Source organism: Myotis myotis, unplaced genomic scaffold, assembly GCF_014108235.1.
Source record: "Myotis myotis isolate mMyoMyo1 unplaced genomic scaffold, mMyoMyo1.p scaffold_m19_p_19, whole genome shotgun sequence".
Taxonomy (NCBI): domain Eukaryota; kingdom Metazoa; phylum Chordata; class Mammalia; order Chiroptera; family Vespertilionidae; genus Myotis; species Myotis myotis.
In genome coordinates, this window is record NW_023416323.1 from 20,830,913 (window position 1) to 20,852,852 (window position 21,940).

At 41.6% G+C, this 21,940-nt stretch overlaps 1 protein-coding gene across 1 annotated transcript in view; it reads left to right on the forward strand.

The window, feature by feature from the left end:
• The first annotated feature begins 20,068 nt into the window (after positions 1–20,068).
• CDYL2 (chromodomain Y like 2) overlaps positions 20,069–21,940 on the forward strand; it is a 155,087-nt gene continuing 153,215 nt past the window's right edge. Inside the window, exon 1 of the mRNA XM_036345948.1 lies at positions 20,069–20,477. Coding sequence (XP_036201841.1) covers positions 20,454–20,477 — 24 coding nt within the window. The 5' untranslated portion in view covers positions 20,069–20,453. The remainder of the gene's footprint in view (positions 20,478–21,940) is intronic.

A 21,940-nucleotide genomic window follows, 5' to 3' on the forward strand; every position in this document is an offset into this window, starting at 1 on the left:
GTTTATTTGTTTTTTCCCATTGACCCCCTCCATCCCACACCAGCCCCTCCCAGGTCTTCGCCACTCTATTGTCTATGTCCATGGGCTATGCATATGTATATATATAAAAGCCTAAGTAACCGTTCAACCATTCTACTGGTAGCTATGATGAGCACTGACCACCAGGGGCAGACACTCAACGCACAGGCATGGAAATATGGAACAGACTGATTAATTTCAGAGGAAAGCGGGGAGGGCGGAAAGAGGTTAACAAAAAATCTTATATGTGTACTAGAGGCCCGGTGCACGGATTCATGCACCAGTGGGGTCCCTCAGCCTGGCCTGCGGGGACCAGGCCAAAATCGGCAGTCCGACATCCCCTGAGGGGTCCTGGATTGCAAGAGGGCACAGGCCAGGCTGAGGGACTCCAATTAAGTTCCTTGGTTAATCACTCCTTACCCCTACCTTCCCTCTCAAATCCATCAGACTGTTCCTTGCTTCTATGTCTCTGGATCTATTTTGTTCATCAATTTATTTTGTTCACTAGATTTCACATCTGAGTGAAATAATGTGATACTTATCTTTCTCTGACTGGCTTATTTTGCTTATCATAATGCTCTCCAGGTCCATCCATGCTGTTGCAAATGGTAAGAGTTTTTTCTTTTTTTACAGCTGCATAGTATTCCAGTGTGTAAATGTACTACAGCTTTTTTATCCACTCATCTGCTGATGGGCACTTGGGCTATTTCCAAATCTTAGCTCTAGTAAATTGTGCTGCTATGTACATAAGGGTGCAAATATTCTTTTGATTGGTATTTCTGGTTTCTTATGGTATATTCCTAGAAGTGGGATCACTGGGTCAAATGGGGTAAAGGCAATCTCTTCAATAAATGGTGTTGGGAAAATTGGACAAGTACATGCAAAAAAGTGAAACTAGACCACCAACTTACACCATATACAAGAATAAACTCAACATGAATAAAAGACTTAAATGTAAGTCGTGAAACCATAAATCTTAGAAGAAGATTTTAGGCAGCAAAATCTCAGACATCTTTCATATCAATATGTTTACCAATACATCTCCTCTAGGGAAAAGGAAACTAAGGAGAAAATAGCAATCACTTTATATTGTTCCCTTAGTTATAGAAGCAAATGGACTTTTACAGACTTTCAGAACCAGATCTGTTCAGAGCAAGACCTTTTACCACTCCTAGCATTATATGATTCTTCCCTTTCCTCTCTCCTTCCCTCATTTTCTTCTTTCTCATGTTATTACCCCCATCTCTCTCTCCCTCTCTCCCTTCCTCCCTTCCTCCCTCTTTCCATAGTTTCCTTTCTTCTTTGTCTTAACTAGCCTTGGAATGTGTTGGTGTTTTCAAGGAATCAGAGCTCAGATTTATTTTTTGACTGTCCTTTATATCTGTGTTAATTCCATATTTTAAAATTTCATATCTTTTTTTCAGTTCTTTAAAAGTTAAGTGCTTAGTTTATTTAAGTATTGTTTAATCATGAAAGCACTTAACTCCATAATGTCACTGCAATTTTAATATTTCCTTGTACATAATTTGGTAGGATGATGTTCTACATTTCATGAAGGGGAAATTTCATTATCTAACTCCCCACAGTTATGAAGTTGTATAGGGGTGCAAAATTCTCATAAAATGAAATGTTTCCTGATGAATTAACCACCTATGAAATCAATCTCATCTGAAAGGTCCCTTTGGTGGTAAAACCAGGGCCTTTTAATTTTTTAAATTTTATTGATTTCAGAGAGGAAGGGAGAGGAAGAGAGAGACAGAAACATCAATGATGAGAGAGAATCATTGATCGGCTGCCTCCTAACATCCCCCCCCCCCCCCCCCGCCCGCCATGGGATCAAGCCCGCAACCCAGGCATGTGCCCTGACTGAGAATCGAACTGTGACCTCTTGGTTCATAGGTCGATGCTCAATCACTGAGCCATGCTGGCCGAGCATAAAACCAGGATCTTTACCTGTCCATTTGGTCTCTTTGTCCAGTTACCTCCAGCTGACTGTTGGATGTTTCCCTGACAAAACAAAGCAAGCACATTATATTTGATTTAAAAAAGAGTCTTCACAGTTTCATAGGTTGAAGGTGATGTTGGAAAACTGCTGGAATCACCCAAATTTCTTTGACAAATAAGGATCTGGCATAATGCAAATGAAAGTAAAAGAAAAATCGACAAGATGATACCATGATGGCTTCTGAGGTGAAATGTCTAAATAGGAAACTGAGAAAAGCTTTAATTTTTTTTTCAGAAAATTATTCTATTATTCAAGCATGAAGTATATTATATCATGAGGTCCCAACTTTTGTCTGAACAAATATGCCAAAATCAACATTTTTGTTCTTTAATTTTATTAACTATGCAATAAAGTAAATATATCTTAATAATTTTGTTTCATTTTTTAAGATAAAGTTCCACTCCAACTTTTCTTCAGTGGTCATTGTAAAATTTTGAACTTCCTTTTAAGGAGGTTTACTTTACATAGATTATTCTCAGAATCAATTATCCTCAGTTAATGTCAGTTACTAATATATAATTGTATTGAACTGTTGTATTTTATTGTTATGTCTTCTATGTTTATAAATTTTTCATAATTAATGGGAAAATGTACTTTCTCTTTATCCCACTAAAAAAATTAAAGTGCTAAGTTTATGATTTATACCCTTTATATCTTTATTTTTTGGCTTATTTATGAATCCAAAACAAGAATGGTATTTGATGTTTTACAAAATTACAGTGTTTGGATCAGTTTTTCCAACAGTTTTTTAATTTATAGATTTAAATGGAATATGGTAAAGAAAATAAGTATAAAAAAGTTATATATCTTATTTTAAATTTTAGTAGCTAGCATTAAATGCTTCACATGCATTTTTTATTCCTGAAAAGCTATAGGAATTGATAAGTGTTTGCTGAATATTGTACCATGTCTTCATGTTGAATTATATCCCTTATTATTATAAATGTCCCTTTTTGCCTTATTTAGTGTTTTTGCTTAGATTTCTTTTTCATCTAATATTCATTTTACATTTATATCATGTCTTCTCATATTCTTTTGTTTAAGTGTGTTATATCGCTTTTATTTATATTTATGTTTGTGAAAAACATGTAGCTTTTAGCTTAACATTATATTGTGTGGCCTAATTTAAGGTTCTTTGCCTTTATCATGGGCATTTATCCCACTTTTGTCATTATAATAAATATTACCCTGTCATCTTAATTCAAGTTTTCTGATTTTATGTTTTTTTGCTATCTCCTTTATTTCCTATCTTATGCTATGTGGGTTATATTGACTTTGCTTTTATATTTGTCTGTGTTTTAGGGGCTAATATATCATATAAATTTTAGTAGTGGTTATTGTTAGGGTTTTAGTGCCAGATATTTGTACATTGTTACTTTTACATTCACTTTCAGTTTTAAAATTAGATTTACAACAATTATTTAGACTAAGTATTCTTTCTAATTTTAGTATTTATTGCTGGTTTCTTTATGTTATTCTATTTCTGAGGATTTTATTTTGAGTGAAGAAAATAGTAAGGTAATTTTTTAAAACAAAAGTACATTTTCTGAGTTCTTGTTCATGTGAGAATGTTATTGTATTGCCTTTACATATAAACTACTGCTTTGTATAAAATTGTTAACATTTTAAATTTTTATAAAGTGGTAAGATGTTAGCTCATTGCTGTTTTCTTTGATATTTTCAGATTTTGTTTTTGTTCCATTTTTTCTCTTCTTCAGTTGTACTTTTTAAAAATCACATCCTTGTTCCCCATCCTCCATCTCCCATGATTATTACATTTTCTCTCTTTAACTTAATATCATTGTCCTTTTATTTTAAATTCTGGAGGGTATTCTTAAATTAGCTGTTCACATCACATACTGTCATTTATTCTCTTTAATGTTGATTTTAATTCTGCTACATCATTTTAAGTTTTCTGTCACTCATCTTCCCTTTTACCTCTTTTGCCTATTGAACTCTATATTTAAAAAAATTTTTTTTTTTTATTGATTTCAGAGAGGAAGGGAGGATAGATAGAAACATCAATGATGAGAGAGAATTATTGATCAGCTGCCTTCTGCATGCCCCACACTGGGGACTGAGTCTATAACCCGGCCATGTGCCATGAGGGGGAATCAAAATATGACCTCCCGGTTTATAGGAGGACGCTCAACCACTGAGCCATGCTGGCCGGGCTACCTCTTTCTTTTCTCATGATACTTTTATCATTATTTATGTAGCCTATTATTTTTTGTCCTTTTTTGAGATTCCCAACCAGATTTTGAACAATTCCTTCTGAATTTTGGAGTAGCTCACTTTCAGAGGCAGCTTTTTCCCGAGAGTCTTCCCGTTCCCAGGCTTCTTATAGCATTGTTTTGGCCTGCCTTTTCCTCGGATAAATTCACTGTTATCGCTTGTACTTTGTGACAAAGAAGAGTGAAATTATAGTTGACATCTATACCTTTAAAAGAATGTACCATTTTACCCTTCTATTAATGAAGAGAAAAAATATTCTTCCTGTTAAGGTGGATCTTTAGTCGTGCTGTTTTGAAATCAGTACAATAACTTTCTCTAGGAAAAAACACACACCTTGCCTTTAGGTTATCTTCCCCCTATCCTGTAGAGATAATGTCTGAGAACGCTTTTCATAATATTTTGTTTCAGACTCTCGCTTTTAAAAAAATAAAGTTTATAGTTTAAAATAGTTTTTCATTTACAAAAAATTGAAAGATGGTACAGAGAATTTCCATATACTTTTCATTCAGATTCCCTTATTATTTCCACTTTACAAAAGTATGGTACATTTATCACAACTAGCTACCAATACTGATACATTATTATTAATAAAGGCCGTGCTTTATTCACATTACCTTAATTTTTACCTAATATATTTTTTTCCTGTTCCAGGATCCCTTCAAGGATACCACCTTACATTTAATCATCATGCTACCTTAGACTCCTCTTGGCTTTGACAATTTGTCAGACTTCCCTTGTTTTTGATAAGCACTGGTTGGATATTTTGTAGATTATCCCTCAGTTGGTATTTATCTAATTAATGAGTTATCATTGTTGGTCGTGGCCTTGCCCCCCTTCCCCCCCCCCCCCCCCCCCCCCATCCTCACCCAAGGATACGTTTTTACTTGAGAGAGAGAGAGAGAGAGAGAGAGAGAGAGAGAGAGAGAGAGAGAGAAACATTGATGTGAGAAAGAAACATTGATTGGTTGCCTCCCAAACAAGCCTCTACCAGGGCTCGAACCTGTAACCAAGGTATATGTTCTGACCTGAAATTAAACCTACAACCTTGGTGTATGGAATAATGCTCCAACCAACTGAGCTACCCAGCCAGGGCTGATCATGGTCTTGATCACTTGGTTGAGATCATACTTGTTAGGTTTCTCTTCTGTAAAATTACTCCCCCCCTTTCTATCCTGTGCAATTGGGAAGGAAGTCACTATGTGCAGCTCACACCTAAGGAGTGAGAAGTTCAATTCCACCTCCTTTAGGGTAGAGTATCTATATAAATTATTTGAAATTCTCCTGCACAGGAAATTAACCTCTTTTCACTTATTTATTTATTGTTTTTATATTTTTAAAAAATCTTTATTGTTGAAAGTATTACAGATGTCACCTTTTCCCCCAATTGACCCTTTCTAGCCACCTCCCCTCCTCCCCCACCCTTCCCCCGCCCCAGGCCTCTACCACCCTATTGTCTGTGTCCAAGGGTTATGCATATATGCATACAAGTTCTTGGTTGATCTCTTCCCACCCACCCCTGCCTTCCCTCTAAGATTCGACAGTCTGTTCCATGTTTCTCTGTCTCTGGATCTATTTTGTTCAACAGTTTATTTTGTTCATTAGATTCCACATATGAATGAGATCATGTGATACTTGTCTTTCTCTGACTGGCTTATTTCACTTATTTATTTGTTTAGTCAAGTATTCATTTATATCCATATTGATTCATAATATTTATTTTAGACTTTGGATATAATTCATTTCTACTTCATTTATTTTGTTACCCAAATTATTGCAGCTTTAGCCATTGGGAGCTTTATTAGTTGGCTTTTTTGACATAATCCCACCATTCTGGGTTTATTCATTCATTCTGAGCATTTTCTTAATTTTTGGTACTATAAGATATTCTCGGCTCATTTTGTCTATTTCCTGTCCTACTCCCACCAGCCTTGGCTCTTTTTATTGGAGAATGGTATTAGAGACCAAGATCTGGTCAGTAGGTGTGTTCAGTGCTTCTGAGGTATCCTTACTTCTATGCCCTTTCAGCTGACAGAGCAAGGAAACATATGTGTGTATAATCACTGGTACGTATAACATACCTAGAAAGATTTCTGTGTGTAATTACTTGTTAAACTAAACATGAATTCATACTGATGTCTCCAACTCCAGCTCATTATCACATGGGTCATTCTAGTGCCCTCCCATTGCTTCTCTGTAAACTTCCATCAAGGACCTAGCTTTACTTTTAAAATAAGGTTTTCTTAAAAAACAAAATGTCCTGATTTAAAAAATGTCTGTTTATGTGTATGTGTAATACATGCTCACTGTAGAATATTTTGAAAATTCAGCAATGTCTTATATTCAATCACTGTTAACATTTCAACACACACACACCCTTTTATGAACAAAACTGTAATTACACTAGATATACCATTTTATAATTTGCCTTTTCCACTCAACAATGGATAATGAGCTTCCCCCATGTCATTAACTATTCTTGAAGGTCATGCTTTTAATTACCTGCTGAGTATTAACCTTTTGGACATTTACATTTTAATGATATTTAGTATTATAAATAATTATAATAAATATTCCTAAACATAAGTAATTATGTACATCTGATTTTTTACTTAGAATATTTTGTGGTATTAAATTACTAGGCCCTAGGGAAATGATAAACTGTCAAATTTCCTTCCACAAAAGATAGCATTAATATAGCTCCCGGCCAAGATTGTGTATGTGCTATTTTCTCTACATCTTTAGCAATGCTAGGTATTGGAATAATTTTTAAAAATCATCGCCCTAGCCACTTTGGCTTAGTGGTTAGAACATTGGCTTGTGGACTGAAGTGTCTTGGGTTCAATTCCTGATCAAGGGCACATACCTCAGTTGCAGGCTCTATCCTGGCCCCAGTCGGGGCATGTGCCAGAGGCAACCAATCGATGTGTCTTACATGGATGTTTTTCTCTCTCTGTCTCTCCCGGCCACTTCTACTTTCTCTAGAAAAATCAATGGAAAAAATATTCTCTGGTGAGGATTAACAAAAAGAAAATAAATAAATAAATAATCAATTGATTAATTAAAATGACATCTTGCTGTTGTTTTACATTGGATTTTTAAAATTTATTTATTATTTATTTTGCATTGGATTTCTTTTATTACAAGTGTGTTTGAATACTCTTTGTACAAGTTCTTTCTCATTCATATTTCATTTCTATATTGCCTATGAATATCCTTGCCCATTTTTGTTTATTATCTTTTTTAAAAAATATATTTTATTGAATTTTCACAGAGAGGAAGGGAGAGGGATAGAGAGTTAGAAACATGGATGAGATAGAAACATCGATCAGCTGCCTCCTGCACACCTCCTACTGGGGATGTGCCCGCAACCAAGGTACATGCCCTTGGCCGGAATCAAACCTGGGACCTTTCAGTCCGCAGGCCGACTCTCTATACACTGAGCCAAACCGGTTAGGGCTGTTTATTATCTTAATATGACATTTTAACTTCACAATAAACCCATACTCAATATGGAAAAAATTTAAGAACAATGAGAAAAATTACCCATGACTTCATAACTTGTTCTGATTTCATTGCTATCATTTTCATTTTGAGGTGTCTATTTACACACCATACATAAATATTTTACATTGTATATATGGTTAATTAGAAAAATGAACTCCTTGTTTTGAAGTCTGTTTATTAATCACTTAATTTTATATCATTAATATTCCTTAGCCAACAGTCCTTTTCTACTTAAACGGAAAGACCCCTTGAGAATAAGTGTCTAGGCATCTATGCCTCTTTTCTGTGGCCTTTCTTCATCAGGGAGTCTGATTCCACTCAACAAGTTGATAAGGAATTTGGACCATTTCCTAGTTCAGTGGTCGGCAAACTGCCTCTCGCGAGCCACATGCAGCTCTTTGGCCCCTTGAGTGTGGCTCTTCCATAAAATACCACGTGTGGGGATTCACGTACAGTGCGATTGAAACTTCATGGCCCATGCGCAGAAGTCGGTTTTCGGCCTGAGCAAGTCTATTTTGAAGAAGTACTGTTGATATTTGGCTCTGTTGACTAATGAGTTTGCCGACCACTGTCCTAGTTACATGGCACCATTCTCTGTGCTGCAAGGATTTCTACAGGCTTAGTGTTCACCCATTCTCTGGAACTGTGAGCCACTACCTTCTCTTGAGCTGCTGCCGCTGCATTGGGGGAAGGGCATAAGGAAGGACAGCTACTCTGTGCTTTATCGCTGCATTCCAATCATATATACAGGCTTGTCTCTGCATTTTCCCATTGCACAACTGAGATACCGCTGTAATGTTTTACAAAACTTGTCTAAAGAACTTGAGATAAAAGAAGAGAAATTGAGCATAGAGAATGTTAAAACAAATTACTGGATTGTTCCCTGAGACCAGAGGTCCAAGTTCCACCCCCTGAGTCCCCAGCTGGCTCTGCCAGGGCCAATTCCTAGACTGGGTAATTCTGGGGAGGTCCACTTCATTCGCCTCTATTCTCCAATGGCTTCATCTCCTGCCTTTCTCTTTCATGGAGACTCAGGTTCCCTCCCTAAGTCAGTTTGCCTCTGTCATCTCCATATTGTTTTCCTGCCATGATGATTGGCAATTTCAGCAGCCACTCCTCTCAGAAAGAAAAGTAATGCTAGCGCCTTACCCACAGGGGTGGGGCTTGCTTTTGAACACCCTGTCTTCCAGCAGATTGTAATAATCAGTACATTTTCTGAAGACCAATTATTCAGCAGAAAATGGAAATCCTCCTATAGGCTAGCATAAATTAAAAAGGACAAAGCTAATCATTGCAGTACTATTTGTTACTGAAAAAGGTTGTCCATCAACAGGACGAATAAATTATGATACTGCTATATCATGGAGCATTATGCAGCCATAAGAAGAATAATTCTAAATAATGCTAAATAATTATTTCCAGGATATGTTTAGTGACAAAAAAGTGTGCATAGTATACTTAGATTTATCTAAAAAAGGGTGTATGTATATGTTTGTTTATATTAAAAATGCAATCATAAACCATGAAATAAAATGGTTACCTACAAGGGGAGAAAGGGAACAGAGTGGAAGAAAAATGATAGAAGCTACACTTACCTATATATACCCTGTCCGTAGATTAAACTTTGGAAACATGTACATATTTACACAATTAAAAAACTAAATAAAAATAAAAATGCAATCCCTAAAAATCACAATGAAAACAAATGAAACTAAATGTGTAGTGAGTTGGTGACTTAACCAATCATAGAAAACCTAGTTCAAGTGACTTTAAAGCAAAGGAATGTGATTGGACATTTCTTGTGAGATACTCTAAGGACTGAAACACCTACAAAACATTTCTACCTTTGTCCAGCCTAGAAATAATGACCAGCCTATAGCCACCAGCTGGTGTTCACTTTATGGTATCTTAATGCCATTTCTCATTAAAAAAACAAACACAGGGATCTTCGGTGAAATGATGGATAGTAGGTCTGGTACAGGAAGCAGTCAAGATGTCCAAGCATCTTCTCATAACAGAAAGCAAGGATGCATTCAAAGAGTCAAGAACCAACTGGAAGAGGCTCTGCTGACCAAAACAGGAGCTATTTGAAGCCATAGAAGAGGAACAATGGTAATGGCATGGAACATATTAAATATATTAACATTCCTGAGTTTATAATGACACTGAAACAAATACCTCATGATCTTTTGGAGATGTTAGAGAACCAACTCATGATTTGGAAACTTATAAATAAAAGGAAAGTATCCAGCTGATAAATAAGGAAGGAATGACAGTCACCACTTTACAACCTCATTGAAATGGGTCTAGGCAAAAATCATCCTTTGCTACTAAAATCACAAAAAGCAAGACAAGCAGACATTCTGTGCCTTATGGGGGAAGTGCATCTAGCACCAGCTATGAAATATTTTTTTGCCCCCAAATAAATCCTAATCTAGATCTAGCTACTAACACAGAAAATACTGGGTACAGAAGCACATGCTAAATGACATTGATGACATGATCTAGTTTCTTTAGCTAATAAATTGCAAGAAAAACAAAACAGGAAGAGTGTGGGAGGAGGGAGGTACCTAAAGATTTAAGGGAGATCACAAACAAATGCAAAGTATGGATGTTTGGATCCTGACTTATACAAACCAAATGTCAAAAAGTGTTTATGAGACAACTGGGGAAATTTGGACATCAATTGAATATTTGATGACATCATGGAGTTAATATTAATTTGTGTGATGGTGGTGTTGTGGTTACATTTAAGAGACCAGTACTTGTATTATAGAGATCCATACTGACATGTTTCAGATGAAATGGTGTGATGTTTGAGACTCGCACCAAAATAATCTAGTTTGTGGGGTGTTGAAATGGGGTGGTAGAGATGAAATAAGAATGGCGTTGGCCTGGTGGGTTTTGTAACTGGGGAATGGGTACATGCAGGCTCACTGCATTTTTCTCTCTACTTTTGAACAGGTTTGGAATTTTCCAAAAAGATTAAATGAAAGAAGGAGAAGGAGAAGGAGTAGGAGGATGAGGTGGAGGAGAATTCCCCCTGTAAGATTTCACCAATACATTTAGTTGTGTTCCTTTTAGGTTCCTCCAGAAGCTTGTGGTGAAGAAGGTTGTGCTCAGGTCCTGGCTCCTTTGAGGGAACCTTCCTGAATGAGAATATGCACTCACCTCCCAAGATGTCAGAACAATGCAGTCTAAGTCTACTTAGAAAAGAAACATTTTCATATAATCGTCAAAGATGCAATTTTAGGCACAACAAAGACAGCCTTTTACATGATTCTGTGGAGATGCAATTTTCAGAGTGGTCCAGGCAACCTCATGGCCCCTGAAACCATTTCAGGGATCCACACAGTCCAAACAATTTCATAATAATGCCCCAATGTTTTTGCCTTTTTCACTCTCATTCTTTCACCAATGTGCAAAGGACTTTTCTAGAAGTTACATGACTAGATAACTTTATCCTTCTGGTAACTAAGGGAGTGTGTGTTTGTGTGCTATTGTTATGTGCGTAAATTCCATGTTTAAAATTCTTTCAAGTACACTATCAGTAGATATAACTCACATAAACCAAACTCTTAGTAGTTATTTATCATGAGTGTCAATGGGTTCTGAGATAAAAGAAAATAGAGAACCTCTGATACACAGGGCAGTTTAGTCATTTGAAACCACACTGGTAGGTACATCTGTTTCACAATAATGTCACTGATTTTCTATGTAGAAATAAAAATTGTATTTGATCTTTCTAGACAAAGGAGTATTGGGCCAAAAAAAATTAAGTTCCTTCTTCTTACAACACACACACACACACACACACACACACACACACACTACTAAAAAAAGATAGTTTGCTTCCCAGAATCCACCCTTCTCCTACCTTGAGATTTCAAAGTCACGGGATCAATTCGCAGTCCAAGTTCAAGGCCAAACACTTGGGTTTTCCTTCTCCCCTGGTGGTCTCTGCCGGAAATCATTTTTTGCCAAGCACATAGCCCAGAGGGAGTCTGGGCCAACTTAACATAACAGAAGCTCTACCTGCCACTTCAAAAGCATATGGTAGGCGTCATGGCCTTTTCTTCTTACATCTGTAAAGTGAAGCCAATGGCTCTTACCTTGTTGAAAAGATAAAATGATACAACATGCATATCATAATTGAGTTCTGCCTCAAATGCCAAGAAGGAATGGCAGGTTCACTCCATTAAAAATCACTGGAGCCCATAAACATCTCAACACATTTCATTACTTTTCCTTCAGTTGAGGTCATTCAAAGAATATTTCTGTTGGGTTTCCAGGAGGTCCTTACTTTTTGCTCTCCTGTTCTTACTCAGCAGCCCCCCTCCCAGCTCCAATATCTATGTTTTTTTCCAATCCCTCAGTCTTCACCCCAAATTCACCCTCTATTCTTAACATCTTCAAGGTTCTGAACATGGATCCTGCCTTTCCTGCTGGGACAAGGCAGGTCCTTGCAGTGTGAGTAGGGTAAGCAACAGAGAGTTGAAGGAAACAAAAAATAATCACACGTGGAAAGCATGTGCCCTACGTAGCTGCTACTGAGTGGGGGCTTTCATTACTAACTGCATCATTTCAAGAGTCCTTCTTACTCTAACAATCTTTGCTCCAATTCATTGGTCAACAATTTTGCTTGTATTACCTCTACCCCAGTCCCCATGTCATCACACTTCTCTTTAGCTTACATTGAGCAACCATCATCCTATCATTATAATCACTTCCTTACATATATTCCTAACCCCCTTTCTCTCTTCTTCCATTGAACTCATATAGCAAATCCTGCCCTGGGCTAAACCCAGTGCTCAGCTTGTTCCCTAAACAACTGGATGTACTTGGATCAATCACAACCATGTTTACTGGTCTGACTGGTCTGATTAACTTATGACCACACATTTCCAGTGGACCTTCAGTACCTCCCTTGAGCAAGGCCATTATATTTTTTTCTAGTCAATCCACTGTTCTCTGAGTTGACTTTTCTTATTTTTAAATCTGTTCTCCAACATCTATACACTTGAAAAACCATACATATATTGTCTAAATCTAGATATCCTTGGGAGTGAAAGGGGCTGTTATTAATAGATTTGGGGGACAACTGGCTAAACAGTATTGCTTCAGGCAAATCATATTCCCCTATCTGATACCTTTCCTTTCTCCTCACTTTCACCTGATGATTTCATGGCTTATTTCACAGAGACTATAGAAATAATAGAAGAGATTTCCAAATCTGCCAACGACTTCATCTGTAGCCTTGTACTTGGCCTTCTTTGTTCTTCCAGTGGATGGTCTATTAGTTTCCTGTGCCATAGCAGTTTACTATAAACGCGTTGGCTTAAAAATACCAAAAATGTATTCTCTCACAGTTCTGGAGGCTGGAAGTATGAAATCAAGGCATTGGCAGGGCTACACTCCCTCCAATGGCTGTGGGAAAGATTCTTCCTTCCTAGTTCCCGGTGGTTGCTGACAATCCTTGGCATTACTTGGCTTGTAGACACATTGCTACAATCTCTGTTTCCATCATCACATGAAATTCTCCCTTTGTGTGCCTGCCTCTATTTTCTCTCCTTAAGAGGACATTAGTTACTGTACTAGGGCCAGCCTTAATACTATATGATCTCATTTTAACTAATCACACCTGCAAATAAAGTCACATCCTGGTTCCACGTGGACATGGATTTTAAAGATACACCAGTATAGGTAGACTCTGTGCTCCTAACTCCACTTTGGCCTTCTTTGTCCCCTCCCCCTCGGGAGAGAGAACTGTTTCTGCAGTTCTTTCTCCTCTGTACTCCATGGCCATTTCCTCTTCTTTATTGTGCTATTCCTATAATTGTATAGACATGCTGTCATGTCATCTATTTTAAAAAAACCTTCCTGCATCCAACGCCCCCTCCACCTACTGACCCATTTCTCTGCTCTTTATAGCAAAAGGCCTGGAATGAGTCACCTGCACTCGCCATCTGCACTTCCTCTCTGCCCAAACTCCCTTTTACTCCCTTCAGTCTAGCTTCCAACTTTACTGCTCCACTGAAGCTGGTCCTGTCAACGATCCCCACCTTGCTGAATCCCGTGGGCAATCAGTCTTTTTCTTACCCAACCCTCCACTGGTATTTTTCAGTCCTCTGTCTCTCACTTGGAATTGGGACACAACACTCTCTTGGTTTCCTCCAACTTCAATCACCTCTTCTCAGACTCCTCTGCTGCCTCCTCACCCTCTTCCTGACCTTTAAATGCTCAACTGCCTTAGGGCTCCATCTTAGGTCCTCTTCCTTTTTAGGTCTGTGCCCACTCCATCGGTGACCATAACTGGTCCCGTTCCTTACTATTAACTGGTCCCTTTCCTTACTATTGCTGATCCTTCCCAGGAGGTCCAGTTTGAGTTCCTGATTTGCATGTTGAATACCTCCTCATCTTTACTTGAAGGTCTAAGACACATCTCAAAATTAGCAAGTCCTAAAACTGTACTATTGATTTGCCCTCACCCAGACCTAATACCACCTACCAAATATGCTGCTCCCCTCAGCCCCATTTTTCCACCTGAGTAGATGGCAACTCCATTCATCCATTCAGACCAAGATTTTAGGATTCTTCTAGTTTCCTCATATCCTACATACCCTCCCATATGCCCCCAATCCAACCACTTCTCTTTGTCTTGACACCTCCCTCCTTAGTCCACACACTCGGGTCTTACACCTGGGTTCTGTTATGGCGTGCAGTGTCCTCTTGTCTGTCTTCATTCCAGTCTCTACCCAGGAGCCAAGTGATGCAATCATCTTATTCCCTTGTTCAGTCTTATTCCAATGACCGCTTATATCACTTAAAGTCCCAATTCTTTGCCCTCTCATATCACTACAAGTCCCTGCAAATACCTGGCCTTTGCATAGCTTTCGATTTACCTTTTCCCATGCACTCTCATGCTCAGCTTCAACCCCACCTGCTTAATTGCTGGACCTTGAACATACCAAGCTCCTTCAGCCTCAGGGCTTTCCCCTTGCTATTTTCTCTGACATTCTCTGCCTTCTTATTTAATTTGTGCTCGCCATCACTGTGTTTAGGTTTCAGCACAAATGTCACCCACTTGGTGACATCTTGCCTAAACACCTTATCTAAATCAGTACCTGGCCCAGGCATAGGTACTGTGTCTTTTTACTTAGTTGATTTTTTGTTCTTATCAACACCTAAAATCATTCTCTCTCTCTCTCTCTCTCTCTCTCTCTCTCTCTCTCTCTCTCTCTCTCTAAATATATATATATTTCCTTGTATTCTCTGTCTCCTCCACTATACTATAAGCTCCATGAAGGCAGGGCATTCTTTGTTTTGTTCAATGAGAATAATACCTACATTTTATAGACACTGAATAAGTACAACTTTACTTCTATTACTTTTATAAAGTAAAGTTAATTAGTAATAAAAGTTTCTATGTGGCTTGAGAACAATATTCATTTTGAAGGTTTTATTTGGCTTAATGCATTTCAATATTAATCTTAACTATTCAAGGTTATTAGTGACGCATATCAAGTTTGAAACTGGGAATAGTAGTTGTTATAGTAATTATAACAGATGCCATTATTCAGCTGTTATTAGTGGCAGTTGTTGCCTTGCATGGATTATCCTATCTAATTCTCAGAATGATGCTATGGGCTATCTATCATCTCAATTTACAGATGTGGTATGATGGTTTTAAAATATATCCATAATCGAATCGCCCGGCTAGTGTGGCTTAGTGGTTGAGTGTCAACCTATGAACCAGGAGGTCATGGTTTGATTCCAGGTCAGGGCACATGCCCAGCTTATGGGCTCGATCCCTAGTGGAGGGAGGGCATGTAGGAAGCAGCTGATCAATGATTCTCTCTCATCATTGATGTTTCTGTCTCCCTCTCCCTTCCTTTCTGAAATCAATAAAAATATATTTAAAAAAATAAAATATGTCCATAATTTCTGTGACAGCCCTCCCTTTAACAGGTGGGAATTAATTTACCTCCCTCTGAGTGTGGTGTAGGCTTAGAGGCTCAGTTCTAAAGGATAGAATATAGTGGAAGTGACAGTGGTTGGCTTCCAGGCTTAGATGGTCAAAGGCATTGTGACTCCCTCCTTGCTCCCTCTCTCCTGGTTCACCCAATCTGAGTTTTAGTTTTCTCTTTTTTAAAGTGACGGGTGTGGATTGGATGACATCTCCAGGCATTCAGTCTGACATGCTGCAGATCACCTCTGTATCAAATCCCCTGCTTAATATGGACTAAGACATCAGATTAATTAGCTGCTCTAATGCTGAAGCTTTGACAGTTTTGCTTTATTTAGGGGGACCAGATGAGAATGACAAGAGGACACTCAAGTAACCATGTAAGAGGCTCCCATGGCTAGGAGCTGAAGCTTCCTGATAACAGCCATGTGTGGGCACTATCTTGGAGGTAGATCCTCTAGTCTCAGTTAACTCTTCAAATAACTGCAGTCCTAGCCAACATTTTGCCTGAAATCCCATAAAAAACTGTAATCCAGAACCATTCAGTTAAGCTGCTCCTGATTCCCTAACCCACAGACACTGTGAGATAAGAAATACCTTTTGTTTTAAGTCACGAAGTTTTACAGGTAGCTTATTGTGCAGCAAAAAGAAAAAAAAAATGGGAGATGGAAAGACAGGTTAAGCCAAGAACCCCATAGCATATAGCTAGTAATGATAATGCAAGAACTGGCTCAGGCAGTCTGACTCTAGAGCCCATATATTCAACCACCACATTATACAGGAGGTCAAGATCATGTCTCAAGTAATACTAGAAGGAGAATATTGTCACATTCTAATGCCACTGTCAGGGCAGAGGACACAACCTTTGCTTGGATATTAAACTAGCACCATTCCAAGGTTATGTTCTAGGCAGCCACTGCCCTTGCTTTTAAGTTTCCTATCTGCCCCAGGCTTGATCCAGCATATAGTGGACACTTATCTTACCAGTATCGCTTCACCCATTCCTCTTGGCTTGTGCTCATCCCTACTTGCAATGATGTAATTCTAGTAAAGCTGCCAGTCATTGCACTCTTCCTGTCCTATAGGTGGGTGTATGACAAGTTGGATAATCATAGAGTACTATCAGTGATTGACTACAGTAATTGGTTCAAAACCAGTGCACTGAGGTACATCAGCCAAGAAGAGTCCTTCCCTGGGATTTAGAAATGCTGTATGAGGTCTCTAAGGCAGATGATGTGAGATGCATGGAGGAAGCTGATCTTCAACAGGAAAGATGTCAGCATGCAGAAAAGGCAGAGTGAGGGAGGCCATTTTATGTCCTTTGAGAACTTGAATACAGCCAACCCTGAGAGCAATTCCATCCTTTCTAATCTTTGTGAGTCAATAAATTCTCTCTTTGTTTTAAATTAGTTTGAGTTTCTATTGCTTGCCCTTGGGTTATGAGTGTACGAAGAGCCTATTCTAGTTTGTGGAACATCTGTAGGTACCTTCCATTCTCCATGGGCAACAGTGGTCCTATGTCATCAGAAGAACTTGGAGAACTGTTCACCAATTGGGCTGACCTTCCCACAGAGGGTGAAGACCCTTGCCTTCATCCTCCAGGAAGCATCTGGCTTTTTCTGGAAGCCAGTGATGGTCTGAAGGTAAGCAAAATAAAACAGTGTTATGATGGATGGGTAGCTCAGTCATTTGGTTTAAAACCTTCGTCATTTCTGTATCCTTTCTTTCCTTAGTTGCTCACCCCTTCCCCCAGTTCTTAGCATACACACAGACATCCTGTTAGTCACCGAGTCCTGTTGATTTGGATCAAACGCTTTATGGAAGTGGGTGGAGTAACTATAATGAAAGTTGGTGGCCAACAGACTCTTCCTCTGGACATCTTGCAAATCCAGTTTTTCTTCTTCATTGCTATGGTCACCACCGTGGACCATTGCAATTGGTCTCCTTGCCTCTAACCTCGCCCCTTGCAGTCCATTTCTCATATTTCTTCTAGAATTTGTTTTCTAATGCACACTTTTGATGGCCACATGCTTTTGATAAAGTAAAAAGTCTTCAGTTGTCCACTGCTGACATGCTAAAAACTTCTTAGCTTGGTGTTTACAACTCTTCATGCACTGGCCCGCATTTGCTATACAGTGATCTGTGACATCCACAAATCAACTTTCCCAGTCTTCTCACACCCTCCCATTGCATCACGGCTTACCATCTACCCTTATCTCTTTCCTCAAATTAAAACACTCCTTTTCTCTGAGTCTTCAAGATCCCTTTCAATCCGATTCCTCCATAAAATACTTCCTTAGCATGCCAATCCACAGTGAACACCCCTTTCTGTGAACTCTGTAAACATTGCTGTCTAGACTAGAGTTTTACAAACTGTGCTCACATTTCTAGGAAGTATTTGGCCAGCACAAGTCAAGTTTTTGGTGTTTTTGTAAAACTACTGATTATATATTCAAATTTGGCTGAGCATATTATTTCCAAGCCCAGTTTCTTTCTTGTCTTCTACTTCCAAATGCTATCTTCATGCTATGGTTGTGCATTTATTCCCAAGTACAAATTAAAGATCATTAAATTTGGTTTTGCAACGTAGAGATAGAGAACTGATTATTAATGTTATTATTTAAAGCCATGACCATTGGGATAGTATGAGAAAGAGAACTGCTATAATAATTTCCACAGTTTCTAAAACAAATACACTTTGTTATTTATAATTTTCCACATCCTCACCTTTGTTCACCCTCTCACCATTTTAATCTGGGATTTTAAACTAGAAATTGGTATAAACTTTGTTGTGTTGGAATAGTTTGACAGACATTTATTGTGTATCTACTCTCTGGCAGGAATAGTGATAGATGCTTGTGATACAAAGATAAGCCCGTGCCAGAAGATGAAGAGTTTTCCAGATGGATTCAATGTACCAAGACATTCTAGACAGAGGGAACAGCATATACAAACTCCTGCATCCTAGAATGAGCCAGACATGAAAACTTTGTGGTCCAGATCCTGTGGAATTTTTAAATTGAAACTTTGGTGACTTTTGAGTTTGACATCCTCTGGATTGAATTAAGCCCTTTCCCTTTGTCATACACACCCCTTTGCCATCTTGCTCTTCACAAGGTCAGTTCAGGGACTAGATCCAGATGCAAATAATCTGTATTTGAGATCTGCTGGTATAGTTCATTTCATATATACATAGATCCTCTAATTTTCACACCATCTTAGGTGTTGACACTATCCCCAATTCAGAGATGAGGGAATCAAGGTTCAGATGGATAAAATGACTTGTTCAAGGTGTCACAAATAGGAAATAATGGAGGGATGATGTGAGTAACATCCAACTCTGGAGAATCTAACCAATGGGGCATTTTTGGGACTGGGATGAGGAGGATCGTTCCTCCCATTTCAGAACACCTTGCCTTCTCAGGTTCTGAGTTAACTATATCTTTTATAGAGAGAAACCTTTAAATAGAAGGGTGACCAGATGTCTATGATATTAGTAGAAAGAGGTGACTTTAGGAGTTTGGATTTTAGGAAGCTTCTCCAGTCCCTCCCGCTCTGGCGCTGGCACATAGTAGGAACCCCTTTTTGTTGAAGGATTGAATCCTCACGTGCTGTGGTTAGCCTCTCCTTTTGGATTCGAAGTCCCTTGTGGGCAGGGTCCCAATTGTGTCTTTCCAGGAACACTGTGCAGTTTGGGTAAACTTTGGAAACCATTTGTTGAATAATGGATGAGTGAATGAATTTTGAGATGGTGGTGGGGGTGTTGAGGGAAGGCCAAGCATGGTTCTAAAGAGTTTCTAGGGTTTATGGGACGCTGTCCTAGCCCTCCCTGGCGCCTCTGGATGAGCCATTTCTTCCCTCCTCCCTGTGGCCTCCACATCTTACAAACCAGCCTGGAGGAAGGGCTTATGCAGCCAAGGTCCGGAGGTGCAGCCCCGGGGAGCCAGGTCTTGTAGGGCGGCGCCCACTCCCTTTCTGGGGTGTGTGTGTGGCGGGGGGGAAGAGGTGAGGACCTGGGACTCGCTGAGCCCCGCTGGGGCCCCTGCCCTGCGACCTGTCACCATAGCCCTCTACCTGTCTCCCGGCCGCCCCTTCGCAGCCTGGGCCCAGGTTCGAAGGGCGAGCACCTGGCCCGTCACCCCAGGGGGCTCTACCCGCCGCCTCGAGAGCCGGCCCGGGGCGGCGGGGCGGGCCCCAGCGTTCCCCTACACCGGACCGGTCCCCCGGGGCGCGGCCCGGCAATCGCCCCCGCCCCCCTCCCGCCCCGGGGGCCGGGCCGGGTTCCCGGGGGGCGGGGACTCGCCCAGTGGCAGCAGCGTCCGGGCCGGCGGCGGGCGCGGGGCGGCTTCCTGCAGGCGGCGCCGGGGCGAGCCTTCGCCCGCTGCAGCCACCGCCGCCGGGTCGCGGGGGCCGCGGCGCTCGGGCCGCGTCGGTGCCACCCGGGCGCGCTGCGCGGCCGTCGCTGCTGCCCGCGCTAGTGCCGCCGCCACCGCCGCCGCCGCCGCTGCCGGTTACGCCAGCTCCGCCGCCGCCCGCTCTGATTCTGCGCATAGGCAGCCCCCAAGCCTGTCATTCTGCAAAAACACAGTTTACTCAACACACCACACACACACTCGCACACACACGCGCGCACACACGCGCACCCTCGCCCCCCGCGCACACGCACGGAGGGCGCGAGCGAGGAGCCGACGCGCACACCCGGCGAGCCAAGTTCCGCAGCCTGGCATGGCTTCTGGGGACCTTTACGAGGTACGGGGACGCGGGGGCTCGGGCGGCCCCAGCCCGTGGGCGGCGGCGGGCGGCGGGCGGCGGGGACCGGGCCGGAGCCGGGGCCGGGCGCGAGCCGGAGTTGCCGAGCTCGCGGCAGCGGCGGCCGGAGGGCGGCGGGGGCCGGGCGCGCCTCCCTCCCGCCCGCCCTCCCGCGGCGCCCGCGCCCGCTCCCTCTTTCTCTTTCTCTCGCACACACACTCTTACTCCATCTACTTTGCGGCCTTGGAGGGGAAGGAGGAAGCCGGGCGGAGCCGGGGCGGGGGAGGTAGCGGTCCCGGGGAGGTGTTTCTCGCCCGACGAGCCGCCTCGAGTACAGAAAGTACAGGTAAAAGTCAGAGCCGGACGTGCCGGGAATGCGGGGGGCCGCATCGCGGCCAGCGGGGGTGCGGGGCGGGAGGTGCGTGGCCCGGGGTGGGCCGGGGGCGCGGAAGAGGGGGGGGCGATGGGAGCGGAGCCCAGCCCGGGCGAAGCGGGGTCCTGGTGGGGGAGGTGCGGAGGAGGCGGCAGGGTGGGGGTTCGGGAGACGCCCCGTCAAACAGCTCTCCCGGGCCACCAGGCCAACGCCCCCTCCCCCCACCTGCTGCCCCAGGCACGGGAGAAGCCCTCCATGTCGGGGCGTGGGGGGCCGTCCTTGCAGGTGTGGCGCTCACTCGGGGCGGAAGGGGGCGCTGCAGATGGCCCCTGGTGGAAGGAAGAGAACGTGGAAGTCGGAGGTGGGTGGTAACACGGTAACACGTTGCTAGAAGACAGGGGATGTGAGCGGTGCTCCCAATACTCTGTCACCTTCCGTGGATACCTGTCTCCAGGTACACACAGGTAGTGGCCCGCAGCTGATACTTTGCAAGCGTCTCAGAAGTGGTCAAGATATACATGAATCTGTCATCTTTGAAACAGTAAACAGCCATGGCCTATGGGAAGCTAGGTTTTCGCTAGCTCTGGACACAACTGTTCATGCGTTTGGAGTCCCCACAAGTGGACAAAGTAAGAACAACCTCTGCTCCTTAGGGAGAGTGCCCCCGAAGAGGTATTGGTCCCCAAGAGAAGGTTCAGGATGAGGAAGCTAAGAGACCAGCCATCTTCAGCCCGAAGGCCTGTTGGTCCTCCAAGAACCAAGCGTCATCAGTCAGCTTGGACCTGGACTCCCCGAATGTAAATCCATTGACACTCACCCTGGTTCTCAAGGCTTTTGGTAAAAGTGTTTGGTAAAATTCTGAAAAGGTGGAATTAGCCTTGTGGGTAAGAGACTTGCAAGGGTGATTCACCCAGAAGAGAATGCAGGGGTGATTCACCTGCGATGAGCTTTTTTCTCTGGCCCTCTGAGCAGCTGAAGTTTTTTCAAGATGGTGGGTTTGCTGGCTGGTGTGAGAAGAATGGAGAACAAGCAAGTTGGCATCTTGGCTTCTTGTGCCACCAGGGTCTTTTAGATGATTCTGGACTTGGTG